Raw genomic sequence first — 22,786 nt, forward strand, 5'->3', positions numbered from 1 at the left:
TTTAGCCATTCTGACACATACACAGCAAATTATAATGATGGCTTTCATTTGCATCTCACAGATATTGAATGATATATAGTGCTGCTTTTTTTTTTTTTTTTTTTTTTAGAGAGAGACAGTGCAAGAGAGGGAGGGAGGCAGAAGCAGGGAGAAAGAGAATCTTAAGCAGGCTCCACACTCGGGGCAGAGCCCAACAGAGGGCTCAATCCCATGACCCTGGGATCACGACCTGAACCAAAACCAAAAGTTGGATGCTCAACAGACTGAGCCAACCAGGCAACCCTATAGAGCACTTTTTATATTATTATTGGTCCATTTAGATATCTTCTTTATGAAATGTCTTTTACTTATTGATTTGAAAATGTCCTGCTGGGATTTTGATTGGGATTGCATCAGATTTCTAGGTCAATTTGGGGAGAATTGACATCTTGACAATATTGAGTCTTCCAATCCCTAAACATGGTATATCCCCTCATTTATTTAACTTGTCTTTAATTTCAGTGCCTTGTACATTTTAAGATACATCTCGTGCACCCCTTTTATTAGATTTACTCCTAAGTATGCAATTTTTATGGCTACTATAAGTGATATTTTCATTTAATTTGCTAATTGTTTATAGTGAAGGTAGGAAAGTATGCGTGATTTTAGTATATTGATGTTATATCCAGCAAACTTGTAAATTCACTAATTAAATCTAATAGTTTCCTTGATCTAATTTTTTTAGGTACACAATCATGTCATCTGCAAATAATGACTTTTTTACCTCTTCTTTTCTAATCTTTGTATCTTTTATTTATTTTTCTCACCTTATTGCACTAACTAGGGTTTTTGCTACAATGTTAGACATAAGTGGGAAATGAGCATCCTTGTCTATTCCCAAACTCAGGGAGACAAAAAGCATTCAGAATTTCACTCCTAAGTATTATGTTAGCTCTAGGCTTTTTTGTTTTGTTTGTTGTGTTTGTTGTTTCTTTTTGTAGATATCATTTATCAGATTAAGGAAGTTCCTTTTTATTCCTAGTTTGTTGAGTTTTTTTTTAGCATAAAGTGTCAAATATTTTTCTTTATTAATAAGATTATTTATTTTGTTAATGTGGTGAATTATATTGCTCAATTTTTAAATGTTAAACCAACCTTCACCTCTGGAATAAACTTCAATTTCTCATGATGTAATATAATTTTTATATATTGCTGTATTTGATTTATTGATTATTTTTTAGGATTTTTCCATCTGAGTTCATAAGAAATAAGAAATACCAATCTATAAATTTCCTTTCTGGCAATATCCTTATCAGGATTTAATATTAAGTTTATGTTGATCTCTTAATGAAATATGAAGAGTGTTCCCTATTTTTCTATTACATGAAAGAGTTTGTGTAAGATTGATAATATTTTTCTTAATTGTTTGGGGGAATTTTCCAATGAAGTCATATAGGCCTGTGGTTCTCTTACGGGAAGATTATAAATGGGGTTGGGGGAAGGGTCCAAGAAGGTGGCACAGGAAGATCCTGAACTCCTGTCCTCCCACAGACATAGCAAATCTACAGTTGCATATGGATAATTTCCCTCTGAAAAATATCTGAAAACTAAGTGAAACTTCTCTGCAAAAGAAAGGATTAAAGAACCACATCAAGATGGATAAGAGAGTCAGAGACACACTCTCACCAAAAAAAACCCACCCCCAGCCCGGGAACACAATAAGGAGGGATCTCACCAGGCAGATGCTTCTCTCAGAGGAGCAAGAGGTTGGTGCTCCATATCAGGCACCCCAACCTCTAGTATCTGTAACAGAAGGACAAGCTCCAGAATGTCTAACTTGGAAAAACAGTGGGGCTGACATCTGGAGGTCCTAAAGTGGTATAGGAAACTGAGATTCCCCTCTTGGAGGGCTCACATATGGTCTTTCTCACCCCAAGACCCAGCATAAAACAGCAGTTTGAAAAGCACCTAGACCATATGTGAGGGAAATATATGCTGATTGGTGACATCAGCTAGAGGGCCAGGGCACAGTTGAGATGCTCTCTGGAGATGGAGGTGCTGGAGGACACCATTGTTACACTCTTTCCACATGGCCTGCTAGCGCAGGCAGGTGAGCTCAGAGATAGCACTCTCCTGCCAACTTGCTGGGATGGTCAGGGCCAGAGGGTCATGACATTTACTGAGGTCAGAGAGCACAATGATTGCAGCACTCCCCCACTCCCTGACTAGTCACAGAGTTCTCCCACTCCATAGCTAAAGTCTGCAAACACAGGTGGTTGCAACACTTCCCTGCCCCGTGGCCAGGGCTGGCAAGTGCAAGAGGCGATGGCATTCTCCTGCTTTCAGCCTGAAGCCAGCATGTGCGCAGACAAGGCACTATCCTGCTGCTTTGCTAAAACTCATAGGTGAGAAGAGTTAAGACATGTTCCTGCTGCCTCTTAGACGGTGCTAGGGTGCCTCACCCCCAACACTCTCCAGCAGTCTTGCCAAAGCTCGCAGGCACACTCAACCCACACGGGGACACCTCTTGATTGCCTAGCCTTGGTAGCCAAGAGGGCTGTTCCAGAGCTCAATATGACCGTAACAATCAGACAGTTCTTGACAGGCTACAACTCCCAGTCTTCCTGTGAAAAAACCTATTTCCTTAGCCTGGAGCTTCAGCCTGAGAGGCAAGCTTCAGGCTTTCCACAGCCTCCTTAGAGGCTAAGGAGGCACTCCCAGGGAATGTAAACAGGGAGATATCATCATTCCATACCCCCGTGGCCTTCCTACAGCTCAACAAGACTTCCCAGAAAGGAGCTTATACACTCATCTGGAACCCTGATTTTTGGAGTTGTCACACAGGGGACACCTCCAGATCTCCTGGTCTGAAGGACAGCAGGCATTACAATTGCAACCCCACAGGACTGTGTATATATGCATATTTTAAAAGCTGCTCCTCAGAGTCTGGCTTCCAATCAACCTGAAACCAGGTGCTAAGTGAAATACCTCCCCTTGGAGCACTGACAGGTCTTGGCACATCTCCCACAACAGGGTCATATCAAGAATAAATCAGGAAATTTAAGGGTGCCTGTGTGGCTCTGTTGTTTAAGCGTCCAACTCTTGATTTTGGCTCAGAACATGATCCCAGAGTTGTGGGATCAAACCGCACATCATACTGTGCACTGAACATGGAGCCTGCTTGGGATTCTCTCTCTCTCTCTCTCTCTCTCTCTCTCTCTCTCTCTCTCTCTCCTCTCTCTGCCACTGTCCCCTACTCACACTCGCTAAATAAATAAATAAATAAATAAGAATAAATCAGGCAGTTTAGACAAAGGTTCAAGAGACAACCGAAAACTAGGGCAAGGTTGAATGAAAAGGATCATCACCTAAACAAGGCCATTCCTTCAAGACAGAGAGATAGATGTTGTTTCCTAATACACAGAAATAAACACAGAGAATCAAGCAAAATCAGCAGGAAAAGAAATGTGTTCCAAATGAAAGAATAAGATATAACCTCAGAAAAAGACCTTGATGATATGGAGATAAGTAATCTACCTGATAAGCAACTCAAAGTAATGATTACAAAGATGCTCACCAAACTCAGAAGAAAAATGGATGAATACAGTAAGAACTTCAACAAAGACATAGAAGACATAAGAGAGTACCAAACGGAAGTCGCAGAGCTGAAGAAACAAAAACTGAACTGAAAAATACATTAGAGGGGTTCATCAGTAGACTGGATAAAGCAGAAGAATGAATCAGCAACATGGAAGATAGAGCAATGAAACTCACCCAGACAGAGTAACAAAAGGAAAAATACAATTTTAAAAAATGAAAGTAACTTAAGTGACCACTGGAGCAACATCAAGCAGAATAACATTTGCATTATAGAGTACCCAGAAGAAGGGTAAGAGAAAGTGTCAGAAAACTTATTTGAAGATGTAATGGCTGAAAACTTCTCTAACTTAGGGAGAGAAATAGACATCTAGGTCCAGGAATCTAGACAGCTCCAAAAATGATAAGCCCAAAAAGAGCTATACCAAGACACACTATAATTAAAACATCAAAAGTTAAAGAGAGACTCTTAAAAGCAGCAAGAGAAAAACAGATTGTTACCTACAAGGGAAACCCCATAAGGCTGTCAGCAGATTTCTCAGCAGAAATTTTTCAAGCCAAAGGGAGTGTCATGACATATTCAAAGTGCTGAAAGGAGAAAGCTTCAAACCAAGAATACTCCATCCAGCAAGGTTATCATTCAGATTGGAAGTAAAGAGAAGTTTTCCAGACAAGCAAAAGCTACAGGAGTGCATTACTACTAAACCAGTCTTACACAAAATATTAAAGGGACATATTGGGGTGCCTGGGTGGCTCAGTCAGTTAAGCGTCCGACTTCGGCTCAGGTCATGATCTCACGGTTCGTGGGTTCAAGCCCCGCATTGGGCTCTCTGCTGACAGCTCAGAGCCTGGAGCCCGTTTCAGATTCTGTGTCTCCATCTCTCTCTGCCCCCCCCCACCCCCCACCCATGCTCTGTCTCCCTCTGTCTCGAAAATAAACATTTAAAAAAATAAAGGGACATATTTAAGCTGAAAAAAAAATGGCACTAATAATAAGAAGACATATGAAAGTAAAAATCTCACTGGAAAAAAGTAAATATATAGTAAAGGTAAAGGGTTAATTATAAAGCTATTAAGAAGGTTAAAAGACAAAAATAGTAAAATTAACAGAAACTACAATAATTAGTTAAGGGATATGTAAAATTAAAACATAAAAAGTGACATCAGAAACATTAAACATCAGAGAGAATAAAAATGTAGTTTTGGATGTGTTCAAATTTAAGTTGCCATTAACTTAAAGTAGACTGTTACAAACATAGGATAAGTAAGATATGTGAACTTCATAGTAACCTCAAAGTAAATACAAAAAGAAGAAGAAGAAGAGGAAAAGAATCTAAATATAACATTAAAGAAAGTCATCAAACTGTGAGAGAAGAGAGAAAGAGAAGAAAGGAACAGAAAGGAACTACAAAAACAGCCAGAAAACAATTAACAAAATGGCAATAAATACATACCTGTCAGTGATTACTTTAAATGTAAATGAATTAAATTCTCTGAGCAGAGATGTGCAGTGTATGATTGGATTAAAAAAAAAAAAAAAAAGACAGGGGTGCCTGTGTGGCTCAGTCAGTTAAGCGTCCAACTCTTGGTTTCAGCTCGGGTCATGATCTCACGGTTCGTGAGTGCAAGCCCTACATCAGCCTCCGTGCTGACAACATGGAGCCTGCCTGGGATTCACTCTCTCCCTCTCGCTACCCCCCCCCTCTGCTCTCTCTGTCTCTCAAAATAAATAAACTTAAAAAAAATTTTTTAAAAAGGACATATCTATATGCTACCTAGAAGAGACCCACTTCAGAAGTAAAGACACACACAAACTGAAAGTGAAAATGTGGAAAAAAATATTTCATACAAATGGAAACAAAAGGACAGCTGATGCAGCTATACTCATATCAGACAAAATAGACTTTAAAACAAAGACTGTAACAAAAAACAAAGAGGGGCACTACCTAATGATGAAATGGTCGATCCCATAAGAAAATATAACACTTATATATGCACCCAACATAGAAGCACCAAAATATGTGCCAATGTTAACAGACCTAAAGGGATAAATTGACAGCAATACAGTAACAGTAGGGAATTTTAACACCCCACTTACATCAATGGGTTGATCATCCAGACAGAAAATCATTACGGAAACATCAGCTTTAAATGACACATTAGACCAGACGTAACAGATATATACAGAACATTCCATCCAAAAACAGCAGAATAGAGGCATCTTGCTGCCTCAGTCGGTAGAGTATGTGACTCTTGATCTTGGGGTCATGACTTCAAGCCCCATGTTGGGCATAGAGATTACTTTTAAGGGAAAAAAAAAGCAACAGAATACAGTCTTTTCAAGTGCACAGAGAACATTCTCCAGGATAGATCGCATTTTAGGCCACAAAACAAGTTACAATAAATTCAAAAGGATTGAAATTCTATCAAGCATCTTTTCTGACTACATTGATATGAAACTAGACATCAATTACAAGAAGAAAACTGGAAAAGCTACAAATACATTGCGATTAAACAACGTGTTACTGAACAACTACTGGATCAAGGAAGAAATTTAAAAAATACCTAGAGACAAACGAAAACAGAAATATGGCATACCAAAATCTAAGAAATAAGAGAAATCTCAAATAAACAATTTAACTTTATACCTAAAGGGACTAAAAAAGGAACAAATGAAGCCCAAAATTAGTAGAAGAAAGTAAGTAATAAAGCAGGGCAGAAATAAATGAAATAGAGACTAAAAAGACTAAAAAGAAAAGATTAATGAAACTAAGACCTGGTTCTTCAAAAAGATAAAATCAACAAACCTTTATCTAGACTCACAAAGAAGAAAAAAGAGAGAAGGGGGGCTCAAATAAATAATACAAGAAATGAAAAGGAATGTGTTGCACCTATCAGAATAGCTAAAATAAAAAAGACAAAAACTAAAAAGTGTTGGCAAAAATGTGGACAAAAGGAACACTTGTATACTGTTGATGGGAATATAAATTGGTACAATCACTGTGGAAGAGAGCATGGAGGTATTAAAAATATAAATAACATATAATCCAATAATTCCTCTGTTGGGTGCTTACCAAAGAAAACAAAACGCAAATTCAAAAAGATATGTGCACCCCTATGCAACATTGTTTACAGTATCCAAGATATGGAAACAACTTAAATGTCCATTGATAGACAAATGGACAAGGAAGATGTAGTGTGTGTGTGTGTATACATATATATGTGTGTATATGTGTATATATATATATATATATATATATATATATATATATATAATGGAATATTCAGCCATAAAAAAGGATGATACCATGCTATTTGAGACAAATAGAAGGATCTAGAGGATATCATGCTAAGTGAAATAAGTCAGACTGAGAAGACAAATACCATATGATTTAGCTGATATGTGGATGTAAAAAAAAGGAATAAATAAACAAAAAGCAGAATCAGACCTGTAAACACAGAGAACAAGCTGATGGTTGCCACAGGGGAGAGTGTGGGGGGATGGGCAAATGGGTGAAGGGGAATGGAAGATACAGGGTTCCAGTTTTAGAATGAAAAAGTCACAGAAATAAAAGGCACAGCATAAGGAATATAGCCAAGAATATTATAATAACGATGTATGATGACAAATGGTAGCTACACTTGTAATGAACATAGCCTAATGTATAAACTTGCCAAATCACTATGCTGTACACCTGAAACTGATGTAACAATGTATGTCACCTATGCTCAAATAAGAAAGAAAGAAAGAAAGAAAGAAAGAAAGAAAGAAAGAAAGAAAGAAAGAAACTTAAAAAAAAAAGACATTGGGGTGCCTGGGTGGCTCAGTCAGTTGTGTCCAACTTTGGCTCAGGTCATGATCTCATGGTTTGTGAGTTCCAGCCCCGTGTCAGGCTCTGTGCTGACAGCTAAGAGCCTGGATTCTGCTTCTGAATCTGTGTTTCCTTCTCTCTCTGCCCCTCCCCCACTTGTGCTCTGTCTCTCTCTGTCTCTCAAAAACAAATAAATGTAAAAAAAATTTTTTTAATAAAAATTTAAAAAAAATTTAAAAAGACATTGATGAAAGAATTGAAGAAGACACAAATAAATGGAAAGATACTCCATACTCATAGATTGGAAGAATTAATATTGTTAAAATGTCCATAATGCCCAGAGTGATCTACAGAGTCAGTGCAATCCCTATCAAAATTCCAGTGGCATTTTCCACAGAGCTAGAACAAATACTTCTAAAATTTGTATGGAAACACAAAACACCCTGAATAGATAAAATGATCTTAAGAAGCACAAAGCCAGAAGTATCATGGTCCCTGATTTCAAACTAGACTACAAAGCTATAGTTATCAAAACAGTGTAGTATTGGCATAAAAACAGACACATAGATCAATGGAATGGATTAGAGAGCCCAGAAATAAACCCATGCATATATGGTCAGATAATTTACAACAAAGGAGGCAAGAATATACAATGGCGAAAAGACAGTCTCTTCAATAAATGGTGTTGGGAAAACTAGACAGCTACATGCAAAAGAATAAAACTGAACCACTTTCTTATACCATATACACCAATTAACTCAAAATGGATTAAACACTTAGATGTGTAAGACTTGTAATGATCAAACTCCTAGAAGAAAACATAGCAAGCTCCTTGACATTAGTCTTAGCAATGTTTCTCTCCATACTGATTTTTTTTCATCAATTCTGACAATCTTTGCCTTTTATAACTGGAATGTTTAGTTTATTTACATTTAATGTAATTCCTAATGGAGCTGGTTTCAAGCCTACCATTGTGCTCTTTGTTTTATATTTAATCATACATTTTCTTTTTATTTTTTTCCTGCCTTTTTTGTATTACTCAATTTTTAAAATGTTTTCTCATTATTTTGTTACATATTCTTCTATTATTTTTCTAGTGGTTATCTCAGAGATTTCAAGATATGCATCCCTGATTTATTACAATCTACTTTAAGTTACTGTCTTTATCACTTCCCAAATAATACAAGAACTTTACAGCAATGTAATTCTCTTTACATTCTCCCATCCTTTGTGCTATTTGTGTCATATATTTAACCTTCATAAGCATTAAAAAAAACAAACAATTGCTAGCAGGTGGATGTGAAATCATTTTAAATGTGAATAAACAGAAGCCAAGAAGACAAATTCAGTGTTGTGGCAACTTAAAGGAAGGGACAAATTCAAGAGAATTTTCAGAAAAGCAAATTGCAAAACTTAGTGAGTAACTAAATATGGGGAAGACAAGACTTGAAAATAACTCAAGATATTAAGCTTGAGACTCAGGGAGGAAACTGATTCTGTAGATACATATGGCAGGCTGGGATGGTGTTAGGGTTTGGGTTGGGAATAGAAAACGGTGAACTCAAGTTTTTAAATGAATTTTAATGTGAAATTCGGGCTTGAAAGATGACCACTGGAAACAGGACCAGATTTGGAAATCATCTAAACATAATACCACTTTTACTGGAAATTGTGTGAGAAATGAGTGTATCAGGGCACTGAATTTAAAAGAAGAAATATCCATTCATTCATCAAATCTTTATCAAGTGTCTACAATATGTCTAGGTGTTCTAGGTGCTGAGGATATAACTGAGAACAAATCAGATGAAATTCCTGCCCTCCTGGAGCTGACATTCTAATGAGAAAATAAAGGATGATCAGTGGATGGAGTTGGAAGGACATGATTAATTGAGACAGAGGAGTGTACCATATATAATAAATAGAATCTGTAAGGAGGCTGGTCATGAAGCTTAGGAGTTGGAAAAAAGCTTGAATAAGGCAGAAATACCTTATTTTAACAGTTCTCAAACTTTGCTGTACTTTAAAATCTCTTGGGAGCTTCTAAAAATCCTGATGCCCAGATCATACTACATCCCTCTTACATAAAAATGCATGCAAGGGTGCACTGGTCATTGATATTTTTTTAAGATAGCCAAAGTGGGGAAACTAATGAGGAGAACAAAGACAAGAGAAAGGTAGCTAAAATTAAATCTCCTTACAACTTGCAGCCCACTGACAAATACCTGACACATGCAGAGTGTGACATTGCTCAAGGAACTCATGGTTGTCTTCATATTGATGTTTCATTGGAGGCTAAAAGCAACCTTATCTTGACACTAGTGAGACCTCCAAAGTCCTGGAGACCTTACTTTCACCATACAGAAATTCCTTGGAAACTTAAAGTTATCTCTATCCACCCTCCCTCCACAAACTTAAAAATATACAATCAGTCACTCCTCACAAACACAAGTGCAGCTCTTTCTGGCCACAGTTCCTATCCCCATACTATAATAAAATCAGCTTTTTACACTGTAAAACATCCCAAGAATTTTTGACCGTTGCCCTTGATGGCTCTGCATCAGGAACCACTAGCATATTTCATCAAATTTGATATGCTATGAATTATAAGAAAGAGAAAACTCTGCCAATTAAATTCTGGTAAAATGCTTAAGATGCCATCAATTTAAGATGCATCTCAATTTCAGCGATGCCAAAAATGGAAAAATAATAAACATTTCAGAAGTGGTGGAATACTGTGGACACAAGTGCACGAGCAGCCATGGAATGAGAGCTGCTGAATTTTCCCAGGAGTATACATGACCTTAGAACAGAATGAATAATTGAGTGTTGAATCCAGAACAGCACATGTTGTTCAAAATTTCAGTTTGGCTCAATAAGAAAATTAAACATAGATGTTCACACTCTTCTGCCTCTTTTTAGGTTATCTCACTTTCCCTCTGTCACCAGGGGGCAGGGACTACGTGATCCTGCTGTGCCAGGAACATGGACATTGGTTCCCAGCTGTACTCCCTTAGTTCTGCCAATTCTCTTCTTGAAAACTGGGTCACTGGAGACATACATGCTGATTTTTCAAGCTTTTAAAAAAGACTCCCAAAAGTAGCTCAACCCTAAAAAAAAAAAAAAAAGAAGAAGAAGAAGATGAAGAAGAAGAAGCATCGACCCTGACACTTTATAAATGAGGAACTTCTTTCTAGGTTCCAAGCTTTTAAATCAAATATTATTCTCAAAGCAGCTTCTAGCAGTAAGACAGCCAGCCAGACCTGGTCAACCCACAGAGTCTGCCAAAACTTCAAATATAATTTGCCAGTTTGAAATTGGTCAGAGGTCAAAGTTATGAAGATATTGCTAGAGAACAAAATTCAACCAAGTAAATTTGAGGGTTGAATTAGCTTTATTAGGTGATTCATGAATCAGGCAGCATCCCGTCTCACAAGTAGAGAGCATGCTGTGGGGAGTTTTACAAAATGGAAGGTTTTTATAGCAAGAAGGGTGGGCAAAGAAGTTATTAGCAAAAAAGAAAGAAACACAAATGAAGTGAGGGAGGGAGGATTTGATTGTTTCTGGCCAGGACATCTTCTTCTTTGGATACACGGAACGGGCAAGGTTTTCATCATACAGATTACCTCACCATTGCTGATCAGGAAATTTCACATTGATTGATAAAAAGTCACATTCCTGGAATGGGTTGAAACTGTAATTAAGTCTTAGTTTGTTGTTGCAGGGAAGAAGGGGGGGGGGTGGAAATGACTCCATTTTGGGCTTGTTTCTTTTTTTAACATTATTATAATCATAATAATCCCCTTGTGTGCATTTCCAGCAGTTCCCAGTGTGGACTAAATCAGCAAATTCCATTAATGGAAATAGCAGACTGGAACTGGGGAAAGATCTACACCAGCAAACCCCAGTAAATGGGGACTGGGGACTAGAACTGGGGACAGGATTTCAGTATAGAATTGAACACTGAACCAAGAGCTAAGGACTGGCACTCGGTTTGAGCCTCCAGTGATTCTAGACTGACCCCATCTTAGAAAGCCAATTAGATGCTGAGCTTGAGGAAAAGAGAATGGAGCTCAAATGGAGAGGAACTCATGGCCCTTGGAAACAGTGAGAAAGAGACTAAACTCAAGAGGGGTTTCTCAGGCTCCATATCTGTTTTTCAGGGAAGACCCAAAAGTACTGTTGCTCAGGGCAGGAGAAGCCTGATGCTGCAAACTGGAGGCTACTTTTGAGATGAGCCAATCCCCAGTCCCAGTTTTCCCACACACCCTCACTCATACCCTGCCCTCACTTGGGGCCCTGGGAGCATCACAGCCAGGAAGCAGGCAAAGACCACGTGGGCCATGACTGCAAAAGCATTAGGAAATAAATCAAGGAAACTGTCTGGCAAAGCATTTGGGAACAGTGTTCTGAGTGCCAACCAGGTTCCGGGAAGAGTTGAACCATCCATTCTGGTCCCATGACAGATCTTTCTAGAAGGAATGGTGTTAAAATTCTACTTCAAGCTCCAAGAAATTAGGGATTTGCATAATGATGACCCCAGGAAATAGTATGAAATTAGTCCTAGCCACACAGAGAAATCACTGCAGCTGTGTGAGGCCATGCCCCCAGAGGAGTCCCTCTCTGCTAGGGAAGCACTGGGTGCCTCCCACTGTTGTAGAGTGTGCCCCACTGGATTCTGGTCAGTTGTGTTTGTATTTGTCTCTTCTGAGACATAAGATATGGTAGAAAATTCCGTTGTCTTCATCCTCAATATGCAGCACAGCCACTGGCAGGAAGCAGAATCTCAGTAAATGGTTTTGGAAGAATGGATGAGTGAAAGAATAAATGAATTATAGGTCAGCCTTATTCTCTCTCTCCGTGTCTCTCTCTCACATGCAAACACACATGCACACATATACACATAAACACATATATACACGTGTGTGTGTTTCAGTGGTTGTACCAGAGTCTCAAATATATTTGAAATCCTGCCCTAACCAGAATGATTTCTTTCAGATTCCCAGACTTGGGATCCATACTTTTCACCCTTTTGAGGTAGGAAGATGTCACTGAATTCATTATAGGACTATAAATTCAATATCCAAGAGAGTAGTTGAAGCTCAAAAGGCTGGCCAGCTTCTCAAATAACCAAAGACTGAAATGACAGCATCAAGGTTACATGTCTTCCACAGGCTTGGGGCGGGGAGGTCTAGCTGACCCAGGAACTATTCTGACCCTCCAGGCATAGCTTTGTTCCTGGACCCATTAAGTCAACTCTAGTGGTCCATGGGGATAAAGTGGTGCAACCAGATTGCCTTCACATGCTGTAACTCCTTTTGTTTCCTGTGGGACACTTCCCAAATGGAGTTCTCAACACACAGAAAACCTCTCCTGGGCTGTGGCAAGAATGCAGAGTTTGCATGTTTTGGGGTTTTTTGTTTCATTTTTTAATTGTGTTAAATATGTATATTTTATTGTAGGATTGAGATACTATACATTATGCCCCAGAAATAACCATTTTTTTTTCTTTCTTATACTCCTTGGTCCTGTACACATTTACTCTTTTGTGCCATTATTTATTCTTTTATTTTCTCTCTGTCATTATCTGCTTTTGTTTTTTGTTTTTTGTTTCATATATATAATTTATTGTAAAGTTAGCTAGCATACAGTGTATACAGTGTGCTCTTGGTTTTGGAGGTAGATTCCTGTGATTCATCACTTACATACAACACCCAGTGCTTCTTCTCTCCTAAAGGCCCTGCCCTTTGCAGCCTTGCCCTGTGTTGCTGCTCAGGTTTGTATTTCACAAACTTGCCTTGTGCCAATTCCAGGTCATTCTCACTCTGCACACACACTCCCCTGGTGTTGTCTTACACATGACAAGCCATACTAACTTCATTTCTCACATTTATAACCACAAAGTTCTCACAGAAAATTTTCCTGACTGCCAAGATTCATTCAACACTAGAGGTTAGGTAACATAATAGTTTGACCACATTCTCACAGTGCACTGGTACCAGAGATCTACGCCTGAAGGAAAAAGAAATCCTGAAATGTGTCTTAGCCAAGTAGAAAGCAGATAACATATCTTTCAGGCAAATACAAGATTACAGTACGCCGTAATCTGGCTTATTGGTGGGGACTAAATTTGGATATATGTGAAAGAAAACCCCAATTAACAGGGACTTAAGCACACAAGTTTTTATTTTCTCAAAAGAGGTGGGGAATAAGCAGACAGAGCTGATGTTGGAAGTTCTACAAAGCCCTTTCCAGTTTTTGCCTCTGGGGTGACTCTGATTCTCATGTGGAAGGTGGCTGCCAGAGCTCCAGCCGTCATACCCATGTTCCAGGCAGTAGAAGACTTCTCAGAAGTTGCACACAATACTTTCACTTTTATCTTTCAGTAGGATTTGGTCATATATTCACACCCCAATGAAATGGAGCTCAAAGGCTAAAGGGAATATAACCTTTATTTTGGGAATAAATGTAGAATATAGAACTGTTTGCAAGACAACTGACCTGATCTCTTCAGAGGTGACTGTTCTAGATTTTAAAAGACTAAGAGACACATAGGTGAGCCTTGATTGACTATGGAAGATATTTTGAAGGTAATAAGGAAAACTGGAATATGGACTGAATGTCAGAGGATATTTGAGAATCATGGCTAATTTCCTTAGGTGTGATCTTAGAATTATGGCTTCACAGGAGTATGTCCTCATTTTTAGAAGATTCAGGCTATGAAGTACTTAGGAATGAAATGTCCTGACATCTACCACTTCCTTCAAAATGGTGCCTCATCCAACGGAATGGGAAAAGATATTTGCAAATGACATATCAGACAAAGGGCTAGTATCCAAACTCTATGAAGAGCTCACCAAACTCCACACCTGAAAAACAAATAATCCAGTGAAGAAATGGGCAGAAAACATGAATAGACACTTCTCTAAAGAAGACATCCAGATGGCCAACAGGCACATGAAAAGATGCTCAACGTCGCTCCTCATCAGGGAAATACAAATCAAAACCACACTCAGATATCACCTCATGCCAGTCAGAGTGGCCAAAATGAACAAATCAGGAGACTATAGATGCTGGAGAGGATGTGGAGAAATGGGAACCCTCTTGCACTGCTGGTGGGAATGCAAACTGATGCAGCCGCTCTGGAAAACAGTGTGGAGGTTCCTCAAAAAATTAAAAATAGACCTACCCTATGACCCAGCAATAGCACTGCTAGGAATTTACCCAAGGGATACAGGAGTACTGATACATAGGGGCACTTGTACCCCAATGTTTATAGCAGCACTCTCAACAATAGCCAAAAGGCAAGTCTTTCAAGTGAGGTTGGCTGCCTCCTGGAGAAAGGGAATGATGTTCCCAAGGGCACTCTTGAGTCACGCAGTTCAGAGGGTCTATAGTGGGTTGGATTCCCACAGTCAGCCAGTGGTCCAGCCAGTTCTGGTGGATCCCAGAACTTGTGGGTGTTGAGAGAGGACTGCATCTGGGCCCTCAGCTTCTCCCAGGGTCCTCCCCCATTACCCAGGATACAGCACGGCAGTGAGGATCCACAAATGCCATTACCCATTTGAGATAACAACATGGCAGAAGGGAGAACATGAGTCTGCTACATGGAGGCACCTTCTATTGTGAAGGCATGAGTAGCGTATCAGGACACTACTGGGTAGAGTAGAACAAATGCTAGGCTTCATACTAAAAAAATCTGTCCTCCCTCCACCATTTCTGCTCATAACATCTTGGAGGAGGCATTTTAGCTTCCTCACCTGTAAAGTGAGGATCATGATCACTGTTTCGTCTACTTCACAGGGCTATCTGAGAGGCAAAGAAAATATTGTGCACAATTTTCTGTAAACTTACAAATGTACAAGATTATTAGGAAAGTGAACTTTCTTATCCAGAACTGCTTCATCCCCTTAGGCTCCCATGCAGGTAACCACAGATACCAGGGGCAAATGCAAGTTTTCAAAATGCTGCTTGTAGTGGTTTGGAAATCTCTCCACAAATTCTTTGGCATTCCTCCCTCCAAAAATGGAAACAAATTCCCCTCCCCTTGCGTGTAGGCTGGACCAAATGACTTGCTTGTAACATAGGGTCGCCAGATAAAATACATGATACCAAATTAAATTTGAATTTCAGATAAACAAATTTTTAGTGTAAGTATGTCCCAAATATTTCATGGGAATACTTATACTAAAAGTTTATTCATTGTTTATCTGGAATTCAAATTAAACTGGGTTGTACCAGTTGCTTTTGTTTGTTAGTTTTGCTAATACTGGCAGCCCTATTCTAATGAATACAATGAAGTGGCATAAGTAATGGTATAGGACTCCAAGACAAGGTCATAAAAGGCATTGTAGCTTCTACCTTGCTCCCTCTTACATCCCTCTCTCTAGGAGAAACCAGATGCCATGATTTGAGGATACTCGGGCAGTCCTATGGAGAGACTGCCAACATATCCTGCCAACAGCCAGCAGTTCCTCACAAGCCACATGGGTGAACCATCTGGAAGTGGTTCCAGCCCCAGTGAAGGTCAGCTGACTGCAGCCCCAGCCAATGTCTTGGTTACAATGTCATGAGAGACCCTGAGCCAGAACCACCCTCCTAAGCTGCTCCTGAGACACTTTGTGAGGTAATAAATGATTGTTGTTTGAAGTTGCTATATGTTGGAGCCTCAGGCCCAGCTCCGGCTAGTGCTGAGGTTTCTACAGAAGGTTCCCCACCCCTCCCGGGCTCCGAGCTTTGATCACCATTCCCCATTCTACCACCTTATTTCAGACCAATCCTGTGCCCAGGACAAGTATCTCTGAAGGTTTTTTAAAAAATTAATGGTCCACAGTAGGAAGTCTATCTGTTAAAAGAAGATGAACTTTGAGGGGGAAAGCAACAGTGAAAAAGAACAAGTAATACTTTTCAGAGGTCCTGTGAGGTCCTTTACGTGCATCAGGAGATACTTCGGCCCTGGGGCCTAATTCTGCTGGTTCTGGCTGCTTGGTTTGGGGAAGTTATTTAATGTCTCAAACCCTAGGTTTATTTGTAAATACGGGCATAATAATACCGATTTGCCAGACTTTTATGGTGATTAGAAATATCAAAAATAATGTTTTTAGTCAGGTAGCACTACTGCTCTTTATATTTAATCCTTGTACAACCCTTTGAGATAGATAATGTCCTTCTCTTCCTCTTGCACTTGGGAAACTGAGGCACACAAAATTAACATGACTGCGCACAGCTAAAAAGTACCTAATGTGCCTGACACATAGAACACACCTTTGTAAAAGTTATACTATTAGGATATCATTTAATCCTCCATACCATTATTTTTCCTGGTGAAAAAAATGGGGCATCAGCAGGATTAGTAGATCTCCCAAGGTCGAACTCCAACGTCTGCCTGCCCTCTTCCCCCCAGCTGCAGTGAGTCCTGGAGTGAAGAGCACCCCCTGGTGCCCTCATGGCCCCCACCCTGGCTGGGGTGGTCATTCTCCTGGTATTATTCCTCCTCCCGCAACCTTCCCCTTGCTGGTGCTCCTGGCTCATGAGAGTTTCTAACTGCTGCCACAGGATGGAATGAGCCAGACACCTCAATTGGAGACCTTGATTCACATCTGCTCCACAGATCAGTTTTAATGGGCTGGTACAACATCAGCTCAGATTTTAAATACAGGAGCCGCCATATAAAACATGCAGATTTCTGCATTCTCTGATCCAATGAGATGCTGGCTGGCCCTCCTGGGTGGCAAGCCCCTGGAGCAGAGGAGTACAGTCTCTTTCAAGATGGGGCCCACGCCCTCCCATGCACCACTGACAGCAGACATGATGGGGCCCCGGTGTCCTGCACACTCAATGTTCCTGTCGAGAGGCACTGTTTGAATGTCACCAATAACCTCCTGAGCTATCCCAGTCACAGCCTTGGCCCTGAGATGAAGTGAGAAATCATCTCAACTCTGTGTCTCAGTCTTCTGCTTGACACTGAGAACAGCATTCTGATGGGATGTTCTCCTGCTCCCATCCTCATAGAAAACTGGACAGAAAGCATCGACTACAGTACCTGAGCCAAGGCAGCCTATCAGAAGGTCAGCAGAGAAATGGATTTTTTTTCAAAACACCGGATATATGTGACTTGATGTATCTACCCCTTTGAAAGAAACTGCTACCAGAAAGAACCTCAGCTCCTTCTGATACAGAGATGTGCCTACTTGTCGGCCCCACTGTCAGGAGGGTGACCTGAACAATAAGAATGGGAGAAGCTAGGGAAAACGAGTCCCCTTCTGGTTTCCTTCCCTGAGGTCTTAGTGGAACTTAGTGGAAGCCTCTCTCTCTGTCTCTCTCTGTCTCTGTCTCTGTCTCTCTCTCTCTCTCTCTCTCACACACACACACACACACACACACACACACAGAAATGGATGTGGCAATCACTCTGGCTGAGGCCCAAAGTGGCTTGCTAAACCCACAGTTCCTTTTTGCTTTTTCCACAAGGCAGAGAAATAATGTAAACTACTCCCAGGGAGAAAGTAGAGAAGGAAGAACAGCTTATCCCAGACCCATACTTGGAAATTCCAGTGTGGGACATAAGAGGAAAGGGTACCCTCTCTCACAAAGTTGGAGAGAAAGTATAAATTGGCATATTTCTCTGTAATAGCAATGTGGCAGTAACTGCTAACAATTTAAGTGTATATAACCTTTGCCCAAGCGATAGCACTTCTGGGAGTCTATTTTACAGGAATTCTACTAGAAGAGTACAAAGACACATGAACCGAGAGACCCCCTCCAGCACTGCCTGTGACGTGGAACAGTGAAGTCAGCCTACACACACAGCCACAAGTGAATGTTGGTATATTCGTGCTGTGGAAAACCACAGTTCTATTAGAAAACACACATATCTAAGGGAAGAACATTGAAAAATTCCATGATGATATGTGAAAAAAGCAAATTCCAGAATAAGATTTAACTTATTAACTGCCTATATTTAACTAATGTGAAATGACCATGCTAATTATTTATTTATGCACAGAACACAAAATGTAAGTGTGAACAGTGTAAATGGTATTAGCAACTCTGTGTGTCATTCCACTCGATGATCCTGAGCCCCGGAGGGCTACCTGGGCATTGTCAGTCTGTATCTCCCAGCACTGTGAGCTTCTCGGGGCTCTGAGCGTGGTTTTGAGAATTAAGAAGAATGGGTACTCCTTATACCACATGGCCCCTGAACGCAAGCCAACTACTTAGTCTGGTCCTCAAGGGAGAAACAGCAGCGTGCTACAGCTGTGCTGACAGAATGTCAGTCTCCAACAGAGAACCTTCCAAAGGGTTGCTCTTCCTCATCCCTTCCCTTTTCTGAGCAGTTAGTCATAAAGCCATTGGGTGGCACAGAGAAGGCAGGGGCCTGCCATGAGCAAAAGAGGAGCAAGTGACTCAGAGAACCAAAGCCCACACAGAGTGAGGAGTGTGTCCACCGCCTGGAGCGGGGCACTTGGAACGCAGCATCAGAGCCCCAGTCAATGAGGAAAGTGACCACACGGAGGGACAGGCCAACACAGAGGTCCGAGCCTAAGTGGTCTGGGGACAATGTCTGCTGCAGGGAGCAGCCTGGAGCAGGTGTCAGGGCTGCACAAAGTCAGGAGGGTGCCTATATGGTGGGGGATGGTGAGGGTGTCAGGCCCCGAGCAAGGGAAAAGGCACCCACACACTTGCAGGGAGTAGAAACTGGAAGTAAGTTCCATATGAGAGGGTGGATCAAATAAGAAAACAGAATACGTATTAAGGGAGTTGCCAGAGTTTCCATTGTCAGAGAAGGGAGTTACAAATCTAGGAAGAGAAGAAACTAGAATGAATGTTGTGGTTTGGGACTGGATTTGAAGGTATCAGTCTGAACTCATGATTTTCAACATATAGAGATATAGAAATATAGGTGTGTGTGTGTCTGTGTGTGTGTACACACATACATATTCCCTAGCTCTGTTCACTGCAACAGCTTGGGAGCAGCAACCCCTCAGTGGCAATGTGCACTCCCCATATTTTATGGACAGACCTTCAGGCTATTTATGTAATGTCATTTGGTAGTGAGCAATATATTCTTTTTAACAATTGGGCAACTAAGGTATACAATGTTAAATTATTTCCTGTAGTTCACTTGATATATCCAAAGACATCTAACTCTCTTCTGCCAGGAAAAGAAAAAAGTATTGTATTTCTAGCCCTTTTACCCTCTCCCAAGAAGAAATCTTAAAAGTCATTTTATTTTTTTAATTTACATCCAAGTTAGTTAGCATACAGTGCAACAATGATTTCAGGAGTAGATGCCTCAGTGCCCCTTACCCATTTAGCCCATCTCCGCTTTCACACCCCCTGTGATAACCCTCTGTTTGTTCTCCATATTTAAGAGTCTCTTATGTTTTGTACCCCTCCCTGTTTTTATATTATTTTTGTTTCCCTTCCCTTATGTTCATGTTTTGTCTCTTAAAGTCCTCATATGAGTGAAGTCATATGATTTTTGTCTTTCTCTGACTAATTTCACTTAGCATAATATCCTCCAGTTCCATCCACGTAGTTGCAAATGGCAGGATTCCACTCTTTTTGATTGCTGAGTAATACTCCATTGTATATATATACCACATCTTCTTTATCCATTCATCCATCAATGGACATTTGGGCTCTTTCCATACTTTGGCTGTTGTTCATAGTGCTGCTATAAACCTGGGGGTGCATGTGTCCCTTCGAAACAGCACACCTGTATCCCGTGGATAAATGCCTAGTAGTACAATTTCTGGGTCATAGGGTAGTTCTATTTTTAATTTTTTGAGGAACCTCCACACTGTTTTCCAGAGTGGCTGCACCAGTTTGCATTCCCACCAACAGGGCAAAAGAGATCCTCTTCCTCTACATCCTCACCAACATCTGTTGTTGCCTGAGTTGTTCATGTTAGCAATTCTGACAGGTATAAGGTGGTATCTCATTGTGGTTTTGATGTGTATTTCCCTGATGATGAGTAATGTGAACATTTTTTCATGTGTCTGTCAGCCATCTGGATGTCTTCTTTGGAGAAGTGTCTATTCATGTCTTTTGCCCATTTCTTCACTGGATTGTTTTTTGGCTGTTGAGTTTGACAAGTTCTTGATAGATTTTGGATACTAACCCTTTATCTGATATGTTGTTTGCAAATATCTTCTCCCATTCTGTCAGTTGCCTTTTAGTTTTGCTGATTGTTTCCTTTGCTGTGCAGAAGCTTCAGATGTTAGTTTCTAAACATCACTGTCCAATAGAAGGAACCAGGGTTTCTTGTAGAAATAGCTGGTTCCTGGGCTGGGACAGGGATATTATCTGATAAGCCCAGAACAGCTTGTGCTAGAAAGCAAGGAGATGCTAAAAGAATAATGAAGACGTATACAGGACACACAAGCCACCTGAAGAGGCATCCATTGGCCAAATATAAGACAACTGGGCATCAAAATATGATAATAGATTTTGAGCCATTCAATAAAACTGAAAATTATGAGGCCACAATAATATAAATGAATAAAACAAAGGTTTTATGAGGAACAGTTTAAGTACATAATTTCAAAGAACCTCCCTATAAAGTACTTATTAATTACAAAGAAAAATGAGTAACTTTACGGTGGACAAGTGGTACAGACACACCTTCAAGTGACCCATGTGAAATTAGCAGCACTGGGACAAACTGACCCCGTGTGTCACCTGGGAGGACACAGCGACCCGGCACTGCTGCCGTATGTTCCTGCCACAGCTGCACCACCTGACTCCAATCACACCACCAGACAAACCCAAACGAGGGAAATTCTACACAATAATCGGCCTGTCATCTTCAAAAGTGTCAAGGACTAGCAGGAAGTTTTCCAGACAGGAGGCTAAAGAGACATGACAACCAAATGCAACATGTCATTCTGAGCTGGATACTTTTACAATGAAGGACACGATTGGGACGGCTGGTGAACCACGAAGCTGGCCTGTGTTCATTCTCTCTTGTGTGAAACACAGTCCACAAATTCCAGTGGTTTGAAACACAGTCACTGTCAGCACCATTCTGCATCAGGAGTTGAGGCTCAGCTGGGTTCTAGGCTCAGGGTGTCACCAGGCCAGGATCAAGGTGTTGGACAGATTGGATCCTCACCCAGACACTTTGGAAAGAAATCTGCTTCCAAGCTCATTCAAGTTGTTGGCAAAATCCAGCTCTTTGTGGCCGTAGGTCTGACATCCATTTCCTTGCTAGCTGTTAGCCAGGGGCCAACACCTTTCTTCTCATGCCCCCCAAACCAGTCTTCAAAATGGCAACCACACTTTGATCCCTTATGCTTCTTAGAAAGAGAAAACTTGCTTTTAAAGGGGCTCATGTGATCAGACTGGACCCACCTGAATAACCTACCTTCAAGGAGGCTCCTATGTTAAGCCATGTAACATAACAGTCACGAGAGGGATATCTCATCACATTGCTGGGCTCCAGAAATTAGGACAGGGCATTGGGAAGGGGGAAGGCATTTTAGAAATTCTGCCTGCCACACAGCCTGAGGATGAACTGATATGTCAGTACCGATCTCCTGATTTTTGACGGCTGTGTTGTGGTTGTGAAGCAGAATATACTCGTTTGCAAGAAATCCACACAAAAATATTCAGGATGGAGAATCAGACCAGCAAATTTAAATTTACTCTCATATCACTTGGTATTAAAAAACAGTTCTCCTAAATTTTTTCTATGCAAAAGTATGCAGATACATAAAAAGATAGCTATGGATTACATGTGTTTGTATATAATAAAAAGAAAAATATCTGGAAACATCTAGTAAGATAGATACAAAAGTTATCTGTGATTACCTGTGGGAAATGGAGTTATTTAAGAGGGAAGAGAGGTACACAACTTTTATTTGGGGGTTATTTTTTTAAAAAGAAAAAAAAAGGGGCGTTTGGGTGGCTCAGTCAGTTAAGCAGCTGACTCTTGATCAGCACAGAGCCTATTTGGGATTCTCTCTCTCTCTCTCTCTCAAGATAAATACACATTTAAAAAATAAATTTAAAAAGTTAAAAAAAAAAGTCGAAACAGGTGAACGATCTTTGAAAAGGACAGCAGGAGACTGGCTGCTGGTTTTGTGGCAGAGTGAGCGAAGAACACAGGGAGGGACAGGCGGAGGCCAAGATTAAATGATGAGGCAACAAAACATGTTACCCCTGTTATAGTTCCATGCCTCTCGCAGAGCTACCGAGAAATCAAATTTAGAATAAAAATCTGTACTGAGGTGATGGGAACAAAGGTAATTCTCTGCTGGCTGTGAGGGCATGCCACACAGCAACAGCGCTTCCTAGATAAGGTTTCCAGCCCCTCTTCCCCATTTGCTCTCCGGTATCGAAAAGACCGGTGCTGCTCTCTCTTCAGTTAACGACTACACCTCTTTCACATCTTG

General features: G+C 40.5%; 1 protein-coding gene across 1 annotated transcript in view; it reads left to right on the forward strand.

Annotated features, from left to right (window-relative positions):
• Positions 1–22,164, forward strand: part of TXNL4B (thioredoxin like 4B) — a 45,255-nt gene extending 23,091 nt beyond the window's left edge. The window contains exon 4 of the mRNA XM_019455400.2: positions 18,070–22,164. Coding sequence (XP_019310945.1) covers positions 18,070–18,175 — 106 coding nt within the window. The 3' untranslated portion in view covers positions 18,176–22,164. The remainder of the gene's footprint in view (positions 1–18,069) is intronic.
• The last annotated feature ends 622 nt before the right edge of the window (positions 22,165–22,786 follow it).

Source organism: Panthera pardus, unplaced genomic scaffold (assembly GCF_024362965.1).
Source record: "Panthera pardus isolate Hobbes unplaced genomic scaffold, ASM2436296v1 HiC_scaffold_19, whole genome shotgun sequence".
NCBI lineage: Eukaryota > Metazoa > Chordata > Mammalia > Carnivora > Felidae > Panthera > Panthera pardus.